At 38.2% G+C, this 26397-nt stretch overlaps 1 protein-coding gene across 12 annotated transcripts in view; it reads left to right on the top strand.

Moving 5' to 3' along the window:
* Positions 1-26397, top strand: part of CTNNA2 (catenin alpha 2) — a 1217074-nt gene that overhangs the window by 192309 nt on the left and 998368 nt on the right. For 4 of the 12 annotated variants that reach the window (XM_085018822.1, XM_085018818.1, XM_085018817.1 and 1 more), the window contains exon 3: positions 15241-15336. The exons of the other annotated variants lie outside the window; for them this stretch is intronic. In XM_085018822.1, coding sequence (XP_084874948.1) covers positions 15325-15336 — 12 coding nt within the window. In that variant the 5' untranslated portion in view covers positions 15241-15324. The remainder of the gene's footprint in view (positions 1-15240; positions 15337-26397) is intronic. 12 annotated transcript variants of the gene reach the window in all.

Raw genomic sequence — 26397 nt, 5'->3', positions numbered from 1 at the left:
GCAATATTCCACTGTATATGTGTAACCATATCTTCTTTATCCATTCATCTGTTGGTGGATACTCAGGTTGCTTTCATGTCTTGGCTGTTGTAAATAGTGCTGCTATGAAAATTGGGGTGCGTGTATCTTTTCAAATTATGGTTTCAAAGCAGAATTGTGACCTCATCTGTCTTGGGGATTGTGTTGGATGGCATTTTCCCAGTTTTCCCAACTTTATATTTTTCTTAGACCTTTTCTCCTCTTTAAAAGTCCCACTTGCATTAAGGATCCAGCATTGCCCTGAGCTGTGGTGTAGGTCGCAGATGCAGCTCAGATCCCACGTTGCCTGTGGCTCTGGCATAGGCTGGCAACTACAGCTCAGATTCAACCCCTAGCCTAGAAACCTCCATATGCCACGGGAGCAGCCCAAGAAATCGCAAAAAGACAAAAAATAAAATAAAATAAAATTCCCACTTGCTCTGTGATCCAATGTCAATGCAAAAGCCTCTCAAAGACAACATCTGAATCACAATGTACAGCTCAATAAAATATACAAATATTCCCCAACTCTTTCACTTTCTGTAGAGAGATGCTCTGCCACCACTGCCTTCATGGTTCTCCCTCTCCTGTTCAGGTTCTTTACTTCACGTGTGTGTGTGTGTGTGTGTGTGTGTGTGTGTGTGTGAGTGATAACTTGTACCTGTGCGACCTATTTACAAAAATGAAGACTCAAAATGCATACTTAGAAAACAGACAATTTAGAAAGTGATTATCAGCATTAAACGTGTTTTGTCGTAATTTACTTTTAATAATGTGTATCCCTGGAGTATTTAAAATACAGTTTATGGAGTTCCCATCATGGCGCATGTGAGGGTAACGAATCCGACTAGTAACCATGAGGCTGAGGGTTCGATCCCTGGCCTCGCTCAGTGGGTTAAGGATCCGGCATTGCTGTGGGCTGTGGTGTAGGTCGCAGATGCGGCTTGGATCTGGTGTTGCTGTGGCTCTGGCGTAGGCCAGCAGCTACAGCTCCGATTAGAACCCCTAGCCTGGGAACCTCCATATGCCGTGGGAAGTGGTCCTAGAAAAGGCAAAAAGACAAAAATAAATAAATAAATAAAATAAAATATAGTTTAACTTTCTTAAAGTGATTGGTTTTACCCCCAGAACGTAATATATTGAATGAGTGCCTTTTTTTTTTTTTTTTTTTAATCAGATGGGCACATAGGCTGTAGCCACCTAAGAGAGAATTAAAGGTGTGTATTAATAACAAAGCCCCCTACCTGAGTGAGCTGGGGTCTCTCCTGGCTCTTCATGTCTCACTCCACCACTTCTCCCCACCAAGTCCTCAAGCCCTTTCCAGATAGATCTGAGATGACTCACACATTCACAGTGGCAGTCATTAAAGATGTCCTGCTTTGGGACCTCTGCTTCTGATCCCTTTTTTCCTGCCCCTCACGTGCAGCTGTGAACCTCACTGCCCTTGAGCTCCTTTCTTGCCTCTGGGGTCTTTGGCCAGGCTCACTTGTGCTGTACCTCCTAGTGGGTTTGGTTTCTGCATCAGCACTGCCCAGGCCGGTTCCTATTTGCTTCATCAGTGCCTTCTGATTTTCTTTCGATGTCCTGCAGCCTCTCCCCTCTGCTTCACTGCAGGTCTGAAAAAGCTCCCCTTTGAGGTGTGTGAAGGGATGATAGGAGGGGAGGAAGTGTTTAACCTCTTTTCTTGTTCAGCGCGTGCTCCCGGTCAGGTGCACAGTGTGAAGAGAGGTTCCCTCTGCCTCCAGCCCCATCGCTTTCAGAACACAGAGATCTTCTCCATGGGCCCCTCCTAGGCCCATTTTGCAGCTTTTGCATCCAGATTAAGCTCTTTCTACACCAGCTATTAGAACAGGGAGTTTCCTCCAGGTTTCATTTAAGGAGCCAGAATTTTTTTTTTTTTAATTTTCTTATTGAGGTATAAATGTGTTAGTTTCAGGTGTACAACAAAGTAGTTTGATTAGCCATATTCATATATTCATTCTTTTTCAGATTATTTTTCCATAGAGGTTATTACAGAATATTGAGGAGTGTGTTCCCTGTGCCATACAGTAGGTCCTTATTGTTTGTCTATTTTATATATAGTAGTGTGTGTATGTTAATCACAAACTTCTCATTTATTCCATTCCCCGCCCCCGCCCTTGAGGAACTGGAAATATTTTATAACAAACTGGGAAAGAGCAGCAAAAGTAGAAGAGAAAACAATGTTAAAATATTGCTATTTTGAAATTTTTCTTTTTTCTTTTTTTTTTTTTGATTGACCCCTCTTTCCCCTTGGCAGCAAATTTTACCATGAGGGTACTTGGTTTGGGTGTTTGGGACATTTTTTTAAACTGGGTAGCGAATGAAGGAAACAATGTCTCAGGGATTTAGAGACTTACCTTCCCTTAGGATGGCTTTCCATTCATGAATATTTACACTGTGAATCCAGCTAATTCCTTTATACTGAAGAGAGAGGTTATTTGAATGTTATTTTTAGTTTGAAGCCAATCAACAAAGGACACTTCCTACTGTAGATGCTTCTGCTCTGCCAGAGACCTCATAGGAGTGGAGGGGACAGTCTTACTGATGTACGTGCATTTTTATCTTATTTCCCACATTGAAAAGAGTTCATATAAGTTTAAAAAATGTGAAAGGCTAAAAAAAAATGGACTGTGTATATAAAATAAAGACTTGTCCTTGAGTGTGTCATACTAGGATTCTAAGCTACTGGGAGGCAGGACCTTATCTCTGGTCTTCTAGAGCCAGCAACAGGGTTAGGCATCAGGGAGGCCAATTCCCAGGGAGGAAATCTCATTAGATATGTGTTGCTGATTCTAAAGCATTCCAGGAGAGCTTCATATTAGGACATTCTTGATATATTTCATCTAAAAATGTTTTCAGTAATGTAAACAGTCCATATAAATGCGAAATATTATCGATGCTGTCATTGGGGAATCATTGCAAAATTCTGGAAAGAACCAAAGTGACTTTTTGATCAGGGCAAAGTTTGGCACATGTAATTACACTTATCGCCTGTTCTGAATGGCTGCTGTAGTGCAGAGCTGAGGCCTTTGGCTCCTCAGAGCTTCAGAACAGCAATAGGAGCTGGAAGTAACTGGAAAAGTTAAAAAAAGTATAAGTTTTATATCATCCCATTTAACACTTTTCTATCTTTTTTTTTTTTTGGCTGCCTTGCAGTGGCATGTGGAGTTTCCAGGCCAGGGATCAGGTCTGAGCCACAGTTTGGACCCAAGCTGTAGCTGTAGCAATGCTGGATCCTTAACCCACTGTGCCAGGCTGGGGATTGAACCTGCCTCCAGCACTCCCAAGATGCTGCCGATCCCCTTGTGCCACAGCAGGAACTTTTATCAAGTTTTTATATAATGTTATTCTCCTCTGTCCCTTGCCCAAAATACAGTCCTTGGAGGCATTTCTTTCTGAAGATTTCCCCACTTTTTAAGGCCTTCCTTTCTATGAATAGAGGGGCCTTTGACTCGACCACATCAGCATAGCTGTTAAATGTACAGCTTTTGGAAGCACACTGACAATGTGTTCAAGTCCAAGGTCTGCCCCTTCCGAGTCCTGGATCTCTGCACCTGTTACTTAATCTTTTTAAGTCTCTCTTTCCTTTCTTGTTAAGTTGTTGGGGGGTGGTAGGAACAGTACAGACATCAGTGGGTTCTAGGAGAGTTAAATGAGATGAGCAAAAAAAGCTCTTTTTTTTTTTTTTGGAATATCTATAAATGTCCACAAGTGTTAGTGTATTATTAGCAAAAGAAACCTTGAACTGTCCCATTCACACAAGTCAGCTTCACATATCAAAATTATTTGAGCCAAATTTCCTGTTATTTTGGATGAAAGGATCTCTTAGGACATAATTCCATGCTTCTAAACCTTCATTTTCTATTTAAATTTATTAAGCTAGATCTGGTTTGCATGTAAATGAGTAGGTCCAGTGTGTACAAGTACCATGGGATGTAGTATGGTAAATTAACTATTTCAAAGAAAAAAGGAAGATTTTGGGGTAAATCTTTTCTAGCTTGACCACATAATCACTGGATAATTGTCTGGCTATTTATTTGGACTGCTTACCCTAGAGATCCCAAATGGTATTTACTATGGCAGTATTAAGAGAAAATTCTTAAAATCCTCCTCAGTGGATTTCAAAGGTATCTTTGCCCTAAAACAGGAAATCTTTGATAGTAAAAAAATTACACTTGAAATTTGATTTTTTCCTAGGATGTGACAGTTGCACCTCTGTTTTATATGATTCAGATTAATAAATGCAGATACGCAAAAATGTTTGAAGACCATATATCTCTGGATTAACATCTACTTTCCGTTGTTCACGTGAAATCATTTTGATTTGATTTTTTTTTTAACGCTCCATGTTTGTAAGCAAAGAATTTGCATAAAAAATCAGAACCTAAATTGATTTGAATTGAAGTAATCTGGTTCCCTTCTTTTGGCAAGACTTAGATTTAACGCCTGAACAAAAGATGCTATTGCTTTCACAATTTATAAAATGCTCCCAAAACCTCGTAACATAAATAAAACATTTAAAAGTGTTCCAACGTAAATGAGTCATGAAGTTATACTTGAACCTTCTTAACATTATACCAGACATGTTAAATAATTTAAAACAGAGCTTATAATCTCTGTGCTTTGTTTTTGTTTGGTTTGGTGTAGGAAAAAAGAGATATGTCTGTGCATCTTATGATTTTTGATTGTTCGTTTACATCTTCAGAAATTGTCATAACTCTCTGTGGATATGTGTGTGCCGAGATCTCATATTCAGGGATAAACAGGCTTTGGGTTCACTGGTAGGAGAGCTATTACTTTTCTTATTTGTCAAAATTTAACTATTGAATTATTTTTTATAACTAGGTGATTTCAGAAGAAGCTGCTGTATAGTTTGAAGAGCGAAACAGTATAAATGGTGCTCATTAACATGGAAGCACTAGACCAAAGTCTGTACATGTAGGTTGGTGATTGTGGGGAATGACTTGGTCATCTCTTCATAATTTAGTGATTGTGTCATTATTTAACTATGTGTTGGTGGAAAATATGCAGCCCTAAACCCAGACATCCTCTGTAGGAATCAGAACTCTAGGGCACACTCGCTGCCTGCATAGGATCAGGTACATCCCCATAGCCCAGGTAACCATTGGTCAAAGCCAGAAAGAGAGTTTCTTAGAGAGACTCTAGTTGAAAGGTTAGATCTGCTCCTCTTCTTAAGGTCTTGTTCTTCCTTCTTCTGGGACTCAGTTATGTAAAATTAAATTATCTGACATAAATATACAAACACAATAGCAGTGTACTTTGTCCTGCTTCAGTTTGCTTCAAGCAGCCAGACTTTATTAGGAGCCAAAGCTGAAATAATTTTTGTTGTCAAATTAGTGTAGGCACCAAAATGTCTACTGGCCCCTTTGGCTTGGAAGTCATGTTTGTATCAAATATAACAATTCTCCAGCCATCACTTGGGGGGATTATGTGGGGAGCTTTCCTGTTTATAATGTAAAGTAGATCATTGATACTTATCAGCCACAAGAAGGCTCCCTCCGAAATGGCTGAATTTCTCCCCTCACCCGAGGCCTTACTTTGACACATCAGTTTCTGTCATTCACTTCTGTCACTCCCAATCTAGGGCCGACCTTTTACAACTTATTATTTACTTATTTATTACTTTGTATACAATTTTTAAAGGTTACACTCCATTTACAGTTGCACAAAATATTGGCTTTGTTCCCCCTCTTATACAAGACATCCTTGTAGCCTATCTTATTCTCAATAGTTTACACCTCCTACTCTTTCCCCCACTAGTAGCCACTAGTTTGTTCTCTGTCTCCAGGTCTATTCTTTCTTTGTTATATTCACCAGTTTGTTGCGTCTCTTAGATTCCACATATAAATGATATCATACAGTATTTGTCTTTCTCTATCTGATGTATTTCACTTATAATGCCCTCTAGTCTATCCATGCTGCTGAAAATGGCAAAATTTCATTTTAAGGCTGAGTAGTACTCTGATGTGTATATATACCACATCTTCTTCATCTGTTCACCTATTGATGGATGTTTAGGTTGCTTCCTTATCTTAGCAATTGTAAGTGCTGTTATGAACTTTGAGGTGCATGGATCTTTTCAAATTAGTGGGTTTTTTTTTTCAGATATATACCCAGAAGGGGTTGGTAGTTCTCTTTTTAGTGTTCTGAGAAACCTCCATACTATTTTATATAGTGGCTGCACCAATTTACATTCCCACCAACAGTGTACAAATGTTCCTTTTTCTTCATATCCTGTCCAAAATTTGTTATTTGCGTTTTTGTTTTGTTTTGTTTTTTTTGATGATAGCCATTCTGACAGGTATGAGGTTATATTTCGTTATGGTTTTGATTTGCATTTCCCTGATATTTGGCAATGTTAGCATCTTCTCATATCCTTACTGGCCATCTCTATTCCTTTTTTGGAAAAATGTCTGCTTAGTTCCTCTGCCGGTTTTTTAATTGTTTTTCTTGATTTTTTGTTTGTTTGTTTATTTTGTTTTTTCTAGGGCCACACCAGGGGCATATGGAGGTTCCCAGGCCAGGGGTCTAATCAGAGCTGTAGCCACCAGCCTATGCCAGAGCCACAGCAATGTGGGATCTGAACCGTGTCTGCCACCCACACCACGGCTCATGACAATGCCAGATCCCCAACCCACTGAGTGAGGCCAGGGATCGAACCTGCAACCTCATGGTTCCTAGTCAGATTCCTTAACCACTGAGCCACGACGGGAACTCCTATTGCTTGATTTTTTGATGTGAAATTATGTGAGCTGTTTGTGTATGTTGGATATTAATCCCTTACTGGTCATGTGTTTTGGAAATATTTTCCTATTCAGTAGGTTGTCTTTTCCTTTTGTCAATGGCTTCTTTTGCTGTGCAAAAGCTTTTAAGTTTAATTAGGCTCTATTTATTTATTTTTTATTTTATTTCCTTTACTTTAGGAGAGATATCCAAAAAATATTGCTGCAATCTATGTCAAAGTATTCTGCCTGTGTTTTCCTCCGGTTTCAAAGTATCCAGTCTGACATTTAGGTCTTTAATTCATTTTGAGTTTATTTAGTACACAGTGTTAGAGAATGTTCTAATTTCATTCTTTTACAGGTAGTTTTCCAGTTTTCCCAGCAAAGCAACTGTCTTTTCTCCATTGTATATTCTTATTCCCTTTGTCATAGATTAATTGACCATAAGTGCATCAGTTTATTTCTGGGCTCATAGAGAGGATAGGATCTGTTCCATTGATCTAGGTGTCTGTTTTTGTGCCAGTACCATACTGTTTTGATGATCTATATCTTTGTATTATAGTCTAAAGTCAGGAAGCCTGAGTCCTTCAGGACTGTTCTTTCACAAGATTGTTTTTGCAATTTTAAATTGAAGTTTACATACCTGGAAAGATTCCTTGTTGGTTTCAGGTACTGTAGGTGCTGGGGAAAATGCACCTAAACCCAATACATACAGTCAAAGGTAACCAACTATGGGGCATGGTGGGTGGGAGAACCAGAGTCAGGATTTAAATATTTGGGTCTTTGTATTTCCAGATGTGCACCCTGAAATGCTATTTCTTTTTTTGGAGGTGGCGGCGGGGGTGGGGGGCAGTCAGTGGCTTCAAAGGACTGGAACTTGACATCACTGAAGGGAAGTCTCCTTCATAGCATTCTGCCTCAGAGCCAATCCTTCCTACTTTAGACCATTCAAGGACAGGGGCAGTCTGAATCCAAGTTGTTACAATCCAGCAAGTCTCAAGACTAGACTGGATGGAATGAGGCATTGAAGCTAGGGTAAGCAAATGAGAGAACACTGCAACTATGAAGTCATCAAGCCTTTGGCTGTGCACCTAAAAGTAGGTGGACCTAAGAATGATATAGTTCTAACCTTTTCTTTTCTGGATGTATTTTTGAGTGGATATATATATGTGTGTGTTTTATATATATATAAAAAACAAAATAAAACTTTCCATGAAACATCATTTATGCATACTCCAGGCACTGCTCCTTTCTGGTATTTTCTCTTCTTTCCTCTATTGTAGTATAATTTAGTCTATAAAACTTAAAAAAAAAAAGTCTGACCTGAAATCCTTAAATTGATTTTGCAACCCAATAATGGGACATCAATTGTGGTTTAAAAAACTCTAATTTTAACATGTTTACATAAGAGTCAAATGAAAATAATATACATCAGGTGTTCTCTTGTGGTGCAGTGGGCTAAGGATCCAGTGTTGTTATTACAGCGGCTTGGGTTGCTGTTGTGGTGTGGTTCTGATCTTTGGCCCTGGAACTTCCACATGCTGTAGGCATAGCCTAAAATAATAGTACTAATACTAATATGAATCTGCACTTATGATGGAGTTCTAGCACTAGATAGTTTTTACACAAATTTCTGAGATAAAGTGCTTAGCAAATACTCTGACATATAGTACATTTATTGTTGGCTGTTATTTTTTAAGATGAGACAGTTATATGCCTAAAGGTTTCCAATACCTTATTGAATTATTTGAAAACAAAAATAACAATAGCAGCAAGTGACAAGCACAATAATTGTTTTGGCTAAATTGCATGAGGGAATTTAGTCCTTGGTCTGTTGACTAGGATGTGCTGCTTTGTTTACCATGAAATGAAGATATATGTTTCCTTTCTTTATGTCAACAGATGAGACTGAAGGTTTATTGAAGTTTTTTTTTTTTTTTTTAAGGTTTTGCTTTCTTTTCCCCTTCTGAGCTGGCCTCTTAGTCCTTCTTCTGGGCTCTGTGAGCTCAGCTGTCCAGCCCAGTTCCATGTGATGCTGAAATTAATGCTTATGGCAGAGAGAGTTCAGAACTTCATTAGAGTAGATGACTTTCTCCCTTCACTCCAAGTTTTCACCTTGTGGGACTGTCTTTTCCTTATACTCTGAGCAGTGGGATAAATACTCTGAGCAGTGGGATAATATTGATAGATATACTGATGTTAAATATATTCATACTCTGTAATTAAGTATATATATTTCTGCTAAGTTAGTCTTTAAAGGCACTACTTAATTATTTATGCTACCATTTTATTGGGAAGTTTTGAAATTATATTCATAAATTAGGTTAGTGTGTCATCTTGGATTCCTAGAGTTATTCACTCATTTATTAATTTATGTCATAAAGTAAGTATGAAGTGAATATCTAGTCTTATGGAATTTAAAGTCTGGTAGTAGATACATGAAAGTATCATCGAAGAAATAACATCTAAATTGACCTCTGGGCGTTCCTGTTGTGGCTCAGTGGGTTACTAACCCAGCTGGTATCCATGAGGATGTGGGTTGATCCCTGACCTCACTTGGTAGGCTAAGGATCTGGCATTGCCATGCGTTGTGGTGTAGATCGCAGACATAGCTCAGATCCCATGTGTCTGTGGTGTAGGCTGACTGCTGTAGCTCTGATTTGACCCCTAGCCTGGGAACTTCCATATGCTGTAGGTGTGGCTCTAAAAAGAAAAAAAAAAAAAGACCTTTGTGTTCTAAGCTGCTTTAACACAGAGATTTGATTGTCTTAAGTGACTCAAATAGAAGATAAATTTCTCTTTCTCTCCACTGTAAGCTGAGGAATATAGGCATAGTGAGGTAGTTATACCAATTTCAATGTGTGGTTTCTAAGTTTAGCTCTGAACCATCACCTTTTCTTAGCTATCAAGAAGATGGACAGACAGTCCAGGACAAGTGTCATTATGAAGATGACACGAAAATTGCACACAAGCCTTCTGTTCATATTCTGTGGACACATTTAGTTGGAGTGGAGGCTGGGAAATATGCTCCACACTGGACAACTAGACATCTGGGTAAACTGTGGGTGCTACAAGGAAGAAAGGAGAAATGGGTAAGGGAAGGAAGTTAGCATTCTCTGCCAAAAGCTCGAAAGGAGTAAGTAGTAATTAATCAGCTGAAAGTTGCAAGGCCTAAGAAAGTAGTGCTCTAGTTAACTTGCAGTCCATAAAAGGGTATGGAGGGGCACACAGGAGATTTTTGTAATGAGACATTGAAAGTTCAGGGAGAGGGCATGCCCAGGGCACTGACCACTGAGGTCCTGCAGTGCGACACAAGTGTGGCAGGCAGAATGAGAGGAGCTTCCTATCTAGGTGGAAATTTGAAGAGAGAAGTAACTACTAGATGATATTTAGATGGGTTTTTTAGGGCAGAAGAAGCATGAAATTCCAAGGCACTGACATGGGAATGAGTGTGGTGTGATGAAGAAACTGAAAGAATTTCAGTCTGGCAGGTAGGCACATTGAGGGCAAGGTATGGCAAGAAATGAGGCTCTGAGAAGTGAGTTGGAGGCAGATCTTGCTTGACTCCCTACTGAGGGGATTGAATTTTATTCTAAAGCAAGAGGAGCCTTATTAAAGAGTTCAAATAAGGAGATGGATGAATGCTAGTAATGATTCTAAACTCAGCCTGAATTTTACCTGCCATATTAATTCCTGGAGCCAACAGAAGAAGGTACAAAGAATGAAAACTTTCTGCTCAATCCTTGAGAATAAGCCTCATGTAAATGTTTCCAGTACAGCTTAGTGTAGATTTCCTATAGTTTAGTTACAAAATACTTTATTTAGGTTATGATAATTGAGTTTCTACTCTACTTCTTTCTCATTGATTGAACTGCGTAATGGTTCTCTGAGTAATGGTTTCTCTGAAAAACAAACCAAAAAAGCAGTCTACAATTAACCAAAATAGAATTCCTCTGCATTATGGACAGACTGATCAGCAGAATGGGAAAGTGAAGTAGGAATGCGAAAAGTATTGTAGTCATTAAAAAAAAATAATAATAAAATCCAGCCACCCAAACAAGAAGTGGCAGATGTGCATGTGGAATTGATGTTTGGTGATATTGTCTAAGCATTGACTTGCCAGCTTTGCACTGAAGTAACTCTGGGATCTGGTGATGGAGTCTCATGCAGTTGGTAGCAAGTAGCAAGCTTCTTAGAAATCTCAGTTTTATTTTTAAGATGAATATAAGTTTGTCAAATATGTTTGTGCCTCTTTTAATTTTAAAAAAATGTGTCTTTTCCTCTACTGTTTCTGTTAAATATTGTTCCGGGAGGATGTCCTATGCTATTCCTTTTTCACATTCCCTGGAACTGTACGTTGTGTTCCTGATGATATGGAAATTCAAATTTGAAAAAATACTGATCCGGTCAAGGTCTAGAGTGAGAGAGGACTGAGAGATAATTAAAATTCATGAATGATTTAAAGAGATACCTGAAATGCCACTCCATTAGTTTAAGGTGAGAAACGGATGGTTATACCCAGGGGAAATGTTCTGTCAGTGTAATCAGCTTATGCTGCTCTTTAGTTAAGCTATAAGGGAAGCCAAATCATAGCCAGACATCACTTTATTGATTTACCAAGAGAAATTGCTGTAACCTAGACTAGAAATAGTCCTGTCAGCATGATCAGCATATTCTCTGCTCCACAGATAGGCTTATGGGGGAATCAAGAGGTTGCTTAGTGAGCATGGAATCAGGAGTTTAAGGTGAATAAAATCTAAGGACACCCTGCTGGGATACTGTGATGCTCTGACTCACCTCATAGCCACATGTTATGTTTTAGTTTAACTTTCAAAAGGTCATCTTGTATCCCTCATTTTCAAGTTCTTAGGGACACAGTAGCCCTCCAATATTTATTACTGTAGAAAAGAGAGTTTGAGTTAAGAACAAAAATAGTTTAGATATCATTGAGTTAATAAGCAGCAGCAAGAAGCTATACTACATAATTCGGGCCCATTTTTTTTTTTTTTTTTGCACGTTCAGATGTGTTTCCTTATCACCTTTCACTTTTATTTGCACTGGCCATAGGTAGCAGTCTGGCATCTCTGAGGGCTGGACCCACCTCATTTTGTTTGCTTTGTGATACCTTTTTAATCTGGCTTATCCCATGAAAATCACATATAGATCTGGATTTCCAGCTTCTATCTTGAAAGAGTATACAGAGTTGGCTGGGTACCTGAGTGATTCTTTTCATGAATATAATTAATAAGCTGGACAAACTGTATGAGCATCCTTCAAATGTATTGTGACCTGGGTAAACAACTATTTCCAAAATGCTAAAAAAAAATAGAAGAGAAAATGGAAGCTTGAAAGAGCCCAAACCAGATTTCACCCTTAGGTTATATGGCAAGGTTTGTATCCACTTTCCATTGAAGGATGTGTAGCCCAGAGTAGACCAGATATAAAGTCTCTATTGTACTTGAGATGGAAAAGGAAATAGGAAACTCCCCTCATAGAGCCAGAACACAAAAGAACAATAACAAACTCTCCATAAATCCAGTCACAAAAAGTGAAGCCATCTTGTTTTTATTAACCTGGGCCTGAATGGAAGGTAAAAAATGTTACCCTTGAAATTTGAGTTGGCCTTCATCAAGTCTTGCGGCCAGAATTTATGCTGTGTGGTAAAATCCCAAATGAAGAATTTAATGTAAGTAAGTCCCAGGATGGCAGTGAACTAAGCAATTGGCAGAAGCAGATTTTTTGGAGATAAGAAATTCACATATGGCATAAATGATTTCAGAGGTATTTTTCAAGATGCATTTCAAGAAATGATGTGTTTAAGGTAAAAAATTATCAATACATTCCATAAGTGAGAGTCAGGAGAATAAACAAAATACAGGAGAATCACATTCATAAAAGCTACAGATCTTGGAATAATCAGAAATAAATAAAAAAAAAAATTTTGTGTGATATGTTTTAAGAATTGAGAGGCTTTAAAATGTTAGCAATGAAAAAGATATTAAGAACAATACAATTTAAAATGACCTAAACAGGAATTTTAGAAATTACATTATACACACACATATACATATATGTGCATATTAATGATATAAATTAAAAATTCAATGAGGTCAGTTGACATATACTCCCAAAAGGGAGAATTAATTTTTTTCCGATGCACCATCCCAACCAAGAACAACTGGAGTATTAAAGCACTAGAAAAGTACTAAGTGAGCCAGCTCTTGAAAAGTCAAGATTTTGAAATGGGGAAATCCAGAAGAGTGAATATCTATCAATTACAAAGCAATGAATAAGGTGAGGAGATGCCAAGAAGAGCTTTTGGTAGTTTAACTGGTCTAGGAGGACAGAAATTGAAGCTCACAGACGAAAGGTCTGGAAGCCACCTGTTCCAGTTACTACTGCTATGTACCAATAATGCTTATTTCACTATGCTGATGTAGTGCTTATTTCACTATGCTCAGAGATTCTGTGGTTCATGAATCCAGTGCTGTTATAGCAGAGTGTCTTGTCTTTGTTTCATGGTGATTGAAGCTTCAGCTGGGAAAGACTAGGGGAAACAGGATGCTTGGGCAATGGAATCATCTGCAGGAGTCTTCACACGTATCTATAGGACTTGATGCTGTATGTCACCTGGAATCTCGGCTGAAGATGTCATCCCAAACATAAGATGTTACCTGTTCATTTAGTACCTTCAAATTTTCTAGTTTGGGATTACAGCATTGTGGCTGTGTTTCAAGAATGAGAATCTCAAAGGAAAAGAGGCAAAAGTAGAAGGTATTTTTCTGACCTCTAGTCAGATATCACATGCTAGGTATTTCTATTATAATACATTGATTAGATTCACAGGGGTATACTTAGGATCAAGAGAAATGGACAGAGCATGATAATGGGAGAAAAAAAGAATGTATACATGTATGTGTAATGGGGTCACCATATTGTACAGTAGAAAAAAAATTGTATTGGGGAAATGACAATAAAAAAAAAAGACTCTTCAAAAAAAAAGAAAGACATGGACAGAGATTGTTAAAACTATCTTTGGAAAATATAATCTGCCAAAACACTCTACATTTTTATTTGAGACTCTGGAATGGGTGAAGTATGGGGATCAAGTCTTACAAAGACTGAAGCCCAGTCTCAGATCAGCTCAGTCTCTTACTAGATTAATATTCTGCTCACAACGAAACTAATTGCTAGTTGGTTATGAAACTAGTCTCAGATCAGCTCAGTCTCTTACTAGATTAATATTCTGCTCACAACGAAACTAATTGCTAGTTGGTTATGAAACTACTTGCTTTCACAACCAAGCTATCATCATCTATACCTTTTAATATTCTTTACAGTATATGAGAATATAGTATATAAGTGTTCAGCATATATAATACAAGTTGTGGTATAAATTAGGAATGACAAGATGTAAAAAATTGTTGGCCGAAACAGAGAAAAATATAACAAAAGTTGGAGTTCCCGTCGTGGCGCAGTGGTTAACGAATCCGACTAGGAACCATGAGGTTGCGGGTTCGGTCCCTGCCCTTGCTCAGTGGGTTAACTAACGATCCGGCGTTGCCGTGAGCTGTGGTGTAGGTTGCAGACGCGGCTAGGATCCCGCGTTGCTGTGGCTCTGGCGTAGGCCGGTGGCTACAGCTCCAATTCAACCCCTAGCCTGGGAACCTCCATATGCCACGGGAGCGGCCCAAGAAATAGCAACAACAACAACAACAACAAAAAGACAAAAGACAAAAAAAAAAAAAAAAAATTAAAATATAACAAAAGTAATCCACAAAAGATGCAAACATTAGAATTATCAAATGGGTATATTAAATTACTGTAAGTTAGGGTATTTAGGAAATTAAATGACAAGATGGTGAATTATAGCAAAGGTGGGGGACCTATAAAAGGAATAAAATAGAAATTCTATAATTGAAAGTTAAAATAACTGAACTCAGTAGCTTTAGTTAATAGGTTTAGTAGCAGGCAGATTAGACAAACCTAAAGAATTTGTTAACTGAAATATAAGTCAGGATTAATATCCCAAATAAAGTATACAGAGACTAAAGTTTGAAAAATGTGAGAGTTGATATATAATTAAGAATTTTCCATGACTCATGAGACATTAATATATAAATTCAAAAGTGCCTTGCACTTCAATATTTCATGTAATCTTAAATATTGTAATATTTCATGTAATATTCAGAAGAAAATATCACAAATCAAAGGTAAAGAAGAAATTTGCAGAGCACTTAGAGAAAAAAAAAGACATATTACCTTAAAGAGATCAAAATAAGAGACAGCTGACTTTTAGGTAGTAATGATGAAAGCCAGAATTAATGGGATGAACTAATCTGAGTACTGAAAGAAACTGCTATCCTGTAATTTTTATACCAGTGAGGTATTATTCAAAAATAAAGTTGAAATAAATGCATTTTCATATAAACAAAAATTGAGAATTTATCTCCAGCAGATCCACACTTAAGAAATAATTGAGAGTTCTTCATGCAAAAGGAAATTGATCTTGGATGGAAGCACAGAAACAGAGTCTAGAGCAATGAATAAATATGTGAGTAAATCCAAATAATTGTTGCAGTATAAAATCATAATAATAATAATGCCTTTTGAGGTGAAATGTGTAAAAAATTAAAATATATGACAGCAACAGCACACCCATGCACACATACATATATACACATGCAGGAGGGTAGAATTAGCAGTAATAGAAGTTAACTAGTTTAAGATTGTTACATTGTCCAGACTGTGGTAGAAGCAGCATTTTTTTTAACCTTGTTTTATTTGATACTATTTAATTGTAGTCAGTTATCCCTATGTTAACTTAGTTACACATTATTTCACTACTCTTTTATCGGGTGCCATAGACATGATCACATACAGTATATGCTACATAGAGCAATACTAAGGCTTATATTGGTAATAGTATAAGACTATTCATTTAGTGTAAACAACCTAAGAACTCCAATTAAAAGACAAATATATCAGGCTGGAGTAAAAGAAAAAAACACATCTATATGATACCTAAGAGATATGACTGAATTATAGAGTTTGAACTTTTAAGAGATGTAAAGACATCCCATGCTATCCCCTGATAATAAACTTTTTGCAATGAAGAAGTGAAGACAAGGTCAAAACATTTAGACAGTGTTTTCTAGGAGGGTGGGGAAAAAATTAGTAGTAATAGAAGTGAATCAGGAATTTTTGTGTTAAGGTTGGAGAAATTAGGCTATGATTTTTTAATAATATTTTATTTGGAATTTTCCCACCAAAAGTAACAGTTGAATGTTCATAGCCCCATCACCTAGATTCTGTGCATTTTGTTGCATTTGCTTTGTTGCATGTCTATTCATTTATCCATTCATCGTTTCATCTACATTTGGAAAATTAATTTAAAATTAAGCTGCCACATTTAGTGAACGTAGTATGTTTTCACACCAATGAGGATGATTCAGAAGAAGGAAAAAAACTGATGATTCCAAAAGACTGATATAACTCAGGGCCAATGTCCTTAAATAGTTAAGATAGCTGGGGTCAAATGAGAACACATAGTTGTTTATTAGCAGAAACATGGGGACTAATGCCTAGCATTAGGCAGAAACACGGGGACTTTTTCAGGAGGGCCGTTTTTAGGAGGAATGTCAGAGGACAAAATATAGGGGCAAGTGGTGGGTGGAGGTCATCGTGGGGTATGTTTGAGTTATCTTCTAATCACTCCATTTTTCCCACACATAGCAAGCAAGAGGCAAGGAAGTTATCCTGAAAAAAAGGTAGGAGAAGACAGAATTGGATTGAGGAAAAGATATGAAGTAATTATTGGGATAATGAGGGTAGGATTTCAGTCCATTCCTACAGGCCTCCTTGAGGTTTGTGGTTATGAATATTTTATGATGGGATCAATTTGAAGAGGTTAGGACAAGTGAGGGCAATGGTTTTTTTCTGGATATTATCGTATTAGTCATACAGAGTTTTCACAGACCAATATGAATAACCTAAATTGTAATAAATTTTAGAGAACATTATTCAAAGACGTGGTCAGGAACCTCTCTCAGACAGCCTCACACCGACCACAGAAAAACGTAATGTTTTTTATAGGGCTGTCAAATCACCTAACTCAGAAATGTTATACTTGAAACTTCAGTTTAAAAATTCAGTTTTAAGGAAGACATTAAGTGGCTGTGAGTCAGGAAAACTATTCATAAACATTTCTTTGCTCAGTAAAGTTCAGAAAGAAAATAAGTGTTTAGACTTTACAGCAAAGAAAAAAATACAAAATGAAAGAAAATAGTCAACCATTTAATTTTCTGTCCTGGATTGTTTGGACAGCATTATCCTTGCAACAAATTTCCAGCTCTGTGTTTTAGAAGAATTTATTTTAACTGAGGTAGGTATTGCACTTTTTGTCAACCCTTAGAATAGCTCTCTATTCTATAAAACCTAGTATTTAAGCCTCCTTTCTGTTATCTTATATTGAGGAATCATTTCATGTGTGACTAGAGGGTGTCCGAGAGGTAACAAATTACAGACCTCAAAGCAGATCTACAGATTCTATGAGCGCTGGATATTAGTAAGGACTTTTTGGGGGGAAGACACTCCGTTTTTCTTCTGTGTCAATTTAAATCATTGTTCTGAATTTTATCATGTCCCCACATAAAGAACTAAAAGGGATTTTAAGAGAAAGTACTGTTGAAAACACATGGCTTTCTTAAAACTCATTCTGCCTTTAAGTGAATTAACAATGGCAGGGAGTCAAGAGAAGAATACATCCCCATTTACTTTGCTGTGAATTCTGTAGTGATTCACGGCAAACTGAAGAAGTAAAACACAAGGCATCTGTTGTTGTTAAAGGGAAATTACCGGTTTTATATCCGCCTAAAGCAGCATCATTTGGTAGGCTCTCCAGGGCCTATTAAACCATGCCTTACTTCTTTGGTAATTTAGGTCAAAAAAAAGAGCTTTTCCTACATTTTCTTTCTTTCTTTCTTTCTTTCTTTCTTTCTTTCTTTCTTTCTTTCTTTCTTTCTTCTTTTTTTTTTTTTTTAGAAAAGCATTGAGTACATTTAGAATTTTAACAGCTTCTAAGCTCAATTCTGTTTTGTCTTGAAGGTCATGGATTCTTTCCCAGTTATTTACAGGTAGGAGAGGCTAGGACTAAGTTGTCCTGTTGACCACACTCTAGTATACTGATCTGAGTAATTTAAAATAATCCTAGATTCAAACATAAATCCAGGAAATTGCCTTTAAAGGAAGACTTTTCTTATATAACTGAAATTTGGCGAGTCAATATGGTCTTTGAACTATGAAAAACAGGTTTCAACACAGCTCGGCTTTCTCAGAGGTGAGAAAACACTCAAGAGAAGTTAATTGCTATCTTTTTGAAGCCGTTTTACATAGAAGGTTATAGAACGAAAATTATAGAGTTGGAGGGTCAGAGATGGTCAGGTCTAAATGTTCCTTTTACAAATAAGGAAATTGGGGGGCCAGAGAGAACTGGTTTGCCCAAGGTCACAGAGACAGTGAATTCTTAGTCATTTTTAGAGAAGAGGGATATAGCAATATGAATCTTAAAAACTCTTAGCGAGTTTCATCTGAAACCTCATTTAAAAAATCTAGATTCACCAAGATGTTAGCTTAACCGGGGTGTGAGAATAGTTTCCCCACAATTATGCAATGCTCCTCCTGAGAACATTAGTAAGACTAGAATCTGAAGTCAATCACTGCTACTGTAAACTTCCATGCATTAAAAACAGAATCAGTCATGCATCTGCATTTCTTATGTATTTCACTCCCACATTTTTTCCGTAAACTGCCTGCAGTTCTGACACTCTGTCAACACAACCAGTCAAGTTTTAGTATCTTGCAGTTTACTGGCTATCAAGCATATGTAACTTGAAATTACCTCTTTGAGTTGCCTTTTCAAAAGTGTGGCAGAGAAAATGCTATGATAATTTTCTGGTGCGTAGCTTATGTGTGAACTTATTGTATGCCTCCTTGCCCGGCTTTATGGATGTGTCTTATTTGGCATAAAGCCAGGACTGCTAGCTAGCCTAGACCTCATCCTCAAGCATATTTCTTCCTTGAAGCGATCAAGGAAGTCATCTGACACCTTGTCAATAGTGAATCTTTCCTTGGGGAACAGGCCTTTTCAATCTTCCAGAGCACATTGTTAAAAACAACTTAGTACTTTGCATTGTTATATTAATTTACAAGTCATACAGTACTTTCAGGTGGTAATTCAGTTGAAAGTCACCAAACAGGTTTTTTTTTAGACTCTTTAGTGATGCATCAAGAGGATGATGTTTAGGCAGCTCCTGTTATGGCTCAGAGGGTTAAGAACCCAACATAGGCTATATGAGGATGTGGGTTCAATCTCTGATCTTGCTCAGTGGGTTAAGGATCTGGTATTGCTGCAAGCTACAGTGTAGGTCACAGATGTGGCTTGGATCTGGTGTTGGCATGGCAGTGGTGTAGGCTGCAGTTGCAGTTCTGATTCGACCCCTACCCCAGGAACTTCTATATGCTTCAGGTGAGGTTGTAAAAAGAAAAAAGAAAAAAAAAAAAAAAAGGTGGTGGTAAAGGAGGGAGTATAATCTAGAGAATTTTAAAACAATAAGAGTTCCAATAAGGAATTCACGGGTGGCCTAGTGGTTAGGGATCCACTGCTGTGGATCAGGTCACTGCTGTGGCACGGTTTTGATCCCTGGTCTGGGAACTTCCTCATGCTATGGGTAAGACCAAAAAATTAAAAAATAAAAACAATGATACAATGATAAAACCATACAAAATTGGTTGACTTTATTACCATGTCATATCAATTCTATGTAACCAATCTTAAATGATAAAATATTACTCCCAGAGAAACATTTTTTTCATGGAAGTTCTAGAAAGAGTCTGTGGTTACTGTTGAGGTATAATTATGCATATGTTAATTTCAAATTAGTGTGTTTTATATTTTAGGCATAGCATATCATATAGGAGCTAATATGGATAACTTCCAACTATACACTGGTTTGTAGACTATGTGTTCAATTCAAGAGTAATTTTTTTTTTTTTTGACTTTTTGCCTTTTCTGAGGCCACTCCTGCGGCATATGGAGGTTCCCAGGCTAGGGGTCTAATCGGAGCTGTAGCCACCGGCCTACACCAGAGCCACAGCAAGGCAGAATCCGAGCCGCGTCTGCAACCTACACCACAGCTCACGGCAACACCGGATCGTTAACCCACTGAGCAAGGGCAGGGACCGAACCCGCAACCTCATGGTTCCTAGTCGGATTCGTTAACCACTGCGCCACGATGGGAACTCCCAGACTCTCCTTTTTGAAGAAAGAAGCTAAGAGCAGACTGGTTAAAAAGACTTCCCTGAGGATATTTTTCTCAGCAATACTGTGGTAAAGGGCAATTTTCCACTAGGCTGTCAAATTTGCTGAGTGCACATTTGTGAAAATTTATCAAAAATTAGTAGAAAACATTAAATTCTATTTGATCTTATGGAATAAATTGAGTAGTGAACAGAATTTTAAGTAAACAAGTGCATTTTTTGCATGTGTATGACTGTGATTTGGCTCTATACCTTAAATAAAATTTGTGCTGAAAAAATATACTACTAATACTACTAACTAAATATTCTAACATACTAAATATACTGAAAAACTAGCATACTAAAAACTACAAAGACCACCTTTCCAATATGCCTGCAGGACATAGTGACAAGGTAATATTTGTAAGTTTTCTTGATTAAAATCATAATAGATAATGAATAAAATTAGTGTATCTTAGTAGGAAACTTGATATATTTGAGCATTCATGAGATCTGCTGTTTACCTTGTCTGTGACCTTGGGTAAATTACTTCATTTTTCTGTTCCTGTTGCCTCGTGTAAGATGAGGATGATGAAAACATAGACCTCATATTTTTTTTTCTAAGGAATAAATTGTAGATTGATACATAGGCAGATGATAGAGGCAGTAAGGACTAAATAAATGTTGGCTTATTGTAAACAATATGATATTGAAAACTATTTTTGGAATCAAGACCAGATGTCTGTGCAGCAGTCTATGCAGTAATCCACATTTGTAGCATAGTGATATTTTCTCCGTTAAAGGGATGAGACAATGATATAGTTCCATACTGCGCCAACTTTACTAAATTCTTTTTTATTCAAATGTATTCAGTAATCAAAGAGAGTCAATACTTTGCAATGGTAACAACTAAATTCACTAGCAAGAATTTCAGTGTAGCTGGTTATGTATGTAACATCTGTGCGGTAGTTATCACAGTAGTATCATACTCATCATAAAATCTATTTTGAAATTTTCACAAAAAGAATCGCATTTTTTTATTCCCTATTATATATGGGAGTATTAAGGTTTACCCCCATAGCACTTCTGAGCCTCATAGCACTTCTGATGTTGATACCATTCTGTTCAGCCAAAACGTAGCCCGAGAGGGAGAGAGGGATGGGGCTTATAAGACACTGGGGCTGCCTTGAGCCCAATGTCAGTAACCAATCATCATGTAGAGCTGGCCAGCTCCAGCACCTTCTTGCCCAAAGGCAGTGGTGGCAGGGGCTTCCTCCTTCTGGGAGTAAGTGGCCTATAGACCACCCTGCTCTGTGCCCCCGTGGAATGGAACATAAGGGAAGGGAGATTGAGAGGCCAGAAACATGAGTCAATGGTGGCAAGGCCTGGGAAACACCACGGTAAAATGACAAGGACGCTTTCAATCCAAAGCACCCTGTGTTTGTCCCTGCTCTTGTCTACTGCCACCTCCTAGGGAACTGGGTAAGAGAGGCAATGGAGGAAGGTTTAGGCTGTGAAAAGAAGACAGCCCTCCTTCTTACCTCTCTTGGGCAAGGCTGTCCAAGTCAGTCACTGGTCCTGCCATCTTCAGTCAGCCACTTAGAATATGGGAAACCTGAATGCCACAATTTTTTCATGCCTCCATCTCTCTCTCTCATATATGTACATTATATATAGATACATAAATATATATAAAACTCTTGATCTGTTATGTATCTGTAGACTCTAGATCTGAGAATACATCTGTTTTCTATTCCAATTTTTCACATCAGATTCGTTCTGCTGTGCACAATTTTTTCATGCAAGTCAATACATTTATTGATGAAAAATAAAATATGTAGAGTTCCTGTTGTGGCTCAGTGGGTTAAGAGCCTGATATAGTGTCCATGAGGATGGGGTTTGATCCCTGGACTCTGCCCAGTGGGTTAAGGATCCTGCGTTGCCACAGGCTGTGATGTAGGTTGCAGATGTGGCCTAGATCTGATGTTGGCATGGCTGTGGCGTAGGCCTCAGCTGCAGCTCTGATTTGACCCTTGGCCCAGGAACTTGCAAATGCTGCAGGTTCAGCCATAAAAAGAAAGAAAAGGGAAAAAAAATATATATGTATATAAAGGTTCTCACTTTTAGTCTTTAGAGCCCATGAGGTTAGATTTCATTCTGCTCTATATCAGTACTGATGATTACTATTTTTTTGATAGCTTACTGTGCATCACACACTATGTTCCATTAGGGCAGAACATTCAGTTCTTATGAATCAGCACCATTTGCATCCCCCAAATGAGAAAATTGTGTTGTAGAACACTGTAGCCACTTGCCCAGGTCACACAGATCTCAGGCAGGTTTGATGTCAGAACCTCTTCTCTTAATCGCTGTGCCATATAACTGCATCCAAATGGCTCTTCATCCACCCACACTTGACTTTACAGAAAGCCCTCCAGCACCCCAGTGTCTATCTCACCTCGCTCAACTTGTTGTCCTCGTGTTAACAGATCTTACCTTCAGCCACTTATTTGATCAGTATTTACTGAGCACCAACTTAGTGCCTAGGCACAGGAGCCATACTAGTCAGCAATTCAGACCAGCTTGTTATGGGCCCAGGACCTGGGACAGTGTCACTAGTGCTATGATGTAAAATTATAGTGTGTCATGAGGCATAAAAAAGGGCAATCAAGCCTAGACAGGAGGGACTCAGGAAGGTATCTCAGGTAAATTGAAAGGTAAAAGGTGAGCAGAAATTAATTTGTCAAAAAAAAGGTGTGGAGAGAGTCAATAATACTTGCAATCAAGAGAAAGAATGCCCAAAAGAATGTAGCATGTGTGGTGTACTTAAAGTGTCTTACTTTTAGGAGTTCCCGTCATGGATCAATGGTTAACGAATCTGACTAGGAACCAGAGGTTGCGGGTTCGATCCCTGGCCTTGCTCAGTGGATTAAGGATCTGGCATTGCTGTGAGCTGTGGTGTAGATTGCAGATGTGGCTTGGATCCCGCGTTGCCATGGCTCTGGTATAGGCTGGTGGCTACAGCTCTGATTAGACCCCTAGCATAAGAACCTCCAAGTGCTGAGGGAGTGGCCCTAGAAAAGGAAAAAAGACAAAAAAAAAAAGTATCTTATTTTTAGGGACTCATAAACTGTTGACTTAGTGAACTGGAGGCTGTAGAGATGCCTAGGTGGACAAACGGTGGGTGTGAACCAAGTGTAGACCACTGTCTGTTTTTGTATGCCTCTCCCCCACCCCCCAGTTTTTAATGTCTTTGAATGGTTAAGAAAAATTTAAAAGAACAACTATATTCTGTGACATATGAAAATTATATGAAATACATATCATAGTGCCCATAAATGTGGTTTTATGAGAACACAGCCATAGTCTTATTTTCAGTGTATTGCCAAGGACTGCACTCATGCTGTAACAGCAGAGCTGAGCAGTTGCATATGGAAGACAGTATGACCTACAGAGCCTAAAATATTGACTACCTGGCCTTTACAGAACAAGTTTTCTGACTCCTGCTGTAGAGGAAGGGAGGTTAGCAATGAAAGGTAGGTAAGGAGTCAGACCATGAAGATTCCTGTAGTTCACATGAAGGGTTTCAGTTTTTATTCTGAAAGACAGTGGGGGAGTTCCCATCGTGGCGCAGTGGTTAACAAATCCAACTAGGAACCCTGAGGTTGCGGGTTCGATACCTGGCCTCGCTCATTGGGTTAAGGATCCGTTGTTGCCGTGGGCTGTGGTGTGGGTCACAGATGCAGCTCGGATCTGGCATTGCTGTGGCTGTGGTGTAGGCCGGTGGCTACAGCTCCGATTAGACCCCTAGCCTGGGAACCTCCATATACCGTGGGAGCGGCCCTAGAAAAGACAAAAAAAAAAAAAAAAAAAAAAAAAAAAAAGACAATGGGCATAACCAAAATGTTGTAAGTACCTCAGATTTTCTTAATTTGAATCTTTGCTAGTTCGCTTCCTTTCATGTTTTCTTACCTTAGTTTTCTGGGAGAGCACTTTTATCTACAGTAATTTTGTTTTCTCTTAGACTATTCCTAGAGTTTTGTAATTTCCAGTAGCCTAATCATAGCATTCATAGGTTAACCCTTTAAATAATGTAGGGCTTGTCTAAAATGAGTAGTTTTCCGTATGCAAGTGGGGCTGGGAACAAGTGTTATCCATTTTATTTTATTATTATTTTTAAAATTTTTATATTTTGATTTCACCTGTAGCATATGGAAGTTCCTGGGCCAGGGATCATACCTGTTCTACAGTTGCATCCTGAGCCACAAGTGTAGCAACACTGGATCCTTAACCTACTGTGCCACAGGGGAACTCCTCGTTTTATTTTACTTTATTTTTTTGCTTTTTTAGGGCTGCACCCATGGCGTATGGAAGTTCCCAGGTTGGGTTCAAATCAGAGCTACAGCTTCTGGCCTATACCACAACCACATCAATGCTGGATCTGAACCTCATCTGCAACGTACATGACAGCTCACCGCAATGCTGGATCCTTTACCCACTGAGCAAGGCCAGGGATCTTACCTGTGTCCTCATGGTTACTGGTCCGTTTTGTTTCTGCTGCACCACAATGGCAACTCTGGGAACTCCTCATTTTAGACCCTCATTTTACCTCTGCTTTTGAGTTTAACTCATTTGTGATGTTAACTAAAGAACATCAGTCCTAAAGAAATGGGGTCCTCTTTGTGTTCCCTAGCCTTGTGCATCTGCACACATGTGCAGGAGCACACACACAGACATGCACACACAGAGCAGAGGTCAGTGGGGATCACTGGTCAAGTGGTTGCTTTTAGAGGAAACACTCCATTCAGAGGAAGCATTTGGTGAAATAAAAGCAAGGAAACAGACTGAGAACAGCTTTGTCCAGACATCTAGATTCTAAACACTGAAGAAAAATCTGGAGAGCTTGTTAATAGCTCTGTGGGGACAATTCATCTTTCTACATCCTAGCAGAGGCTGTTTTCTGCTACATTTGACAGGTGAGTTCGTTCTACTCTGCAAGTCTAGTTTGAAACATTGCTTACCCAAGGATTAAACATCAGGTTGAAAACACTGAAAGACATTGGTTCAAATACTATTACTTGATATAAGTAACTCAAAAGAGTGTAACTGATTAGGAGTTGTTTTCAAAGTTGGAGAAGGTGATAGCAGTTGGTTAAAGAGATGGGTCGTGCAGTTTCCTCTTACCCTGTTAACATTTCTGAAATTTGTCTTACTGTTTACCTTTGGAAAGTGAAATTTTTCCTCCTAATATCCATTTGTTTGCTTTGGGTCACCACAGAATAGAGTGAAATTTAATGTGGGTGCCAGTGTCGGTATTTCCTGTGCTTTTTTACTGTTAGAATTTTAAATTGAACTCTTATTTCAGAAATATTAATCTATTGCCAACGGATTAGGTACATCTGACAATCCTGCTGTTTTAATGTTAATTCTTGATTCTTGTTCTTCCGGATTGTTAAACACAGGGGTAATTCTGAACTGATACTGATTTGAAGGTGGGCTAAGTTTTTAATTTAGAGCCTACTTTTAAGTATTAGCAAATATTTTAAAGTACTTTTCAGTAAAATTTCTCATATTCTGGTGATACAGAGAAAGAATTAATAATTAAAGCTTTTAATATTTTAGATAAGGTATTTTATATTCTAGTGAATGAACATGTTTACCCTATAATAATGCCATCGCATATTAACATTATTAACACTAACAAAATTATGTAATTTTGTTTTAAAACTGGTAAGTCATAAACCTTAGGTCATATTTTAATTAATGATGATTAATAGAAAGTTGATATACAATTGGTAAAATAAGTTATATATGACATATGTGCACACAAATATATACATAGGAATATACATATGTACACACAAATACATGTGTGTTCATCATTGTACTTTTAGCATCAAGCAACTATTGTGCAATGGGATTGTTTCAACATGTCTCGAAAAAATAAAGGCAATTCTTTTTTTTTTTTTTTTTTTTTGTCTTTTTGCTATTTCTTTGGGCCTCTCCCACGGCATATGGAGGTTCCCAGGCTAGGGGTCGAATTGGAGCTGTAGCCACTGGCCTATGCCAGAGCCACAGCAACGCAGGATCCAAGCCGCGTCTGCAACCTATACCACAGCTCACGGCAATGCCAGATCCTTAACCCACTGAGCAAGGGCAGGGACCGAACCCGCAACCTCATGGTTCCTAGTCGGATTCGTTAACCACTGCGCCACGACGGGAACTCCAAAATAAAGGCAATTCTTAAGTGCAGGTGTATAACCTTTACTTGGGTCTGTCTTTAAGAAGTTCATTGTCTGATAGATGTTAGATGTATGAA

Source organism: Sus scrofa, chromosome 3 (genome assembly GCF_054392235.1).
Source record: "Sus scrofa isolate SSC_HxYL_T2T_F1_AM1 chromosome 3, Sscrofa_HxYL_maternal_Yorkshire_Landrace_v2.0, whole genome shotgun sequence".
Taxonomy (NCBI): Eukaryota; Metazoa; Chordata; class Mammalia; order Artiodactyla; family Suidae; genus Sus; species Sus scrofa.
Note: the sequence above shows the minus strand (reverse complement) of the source record. Positions and strands in the feature narration are given on the sequence as shown.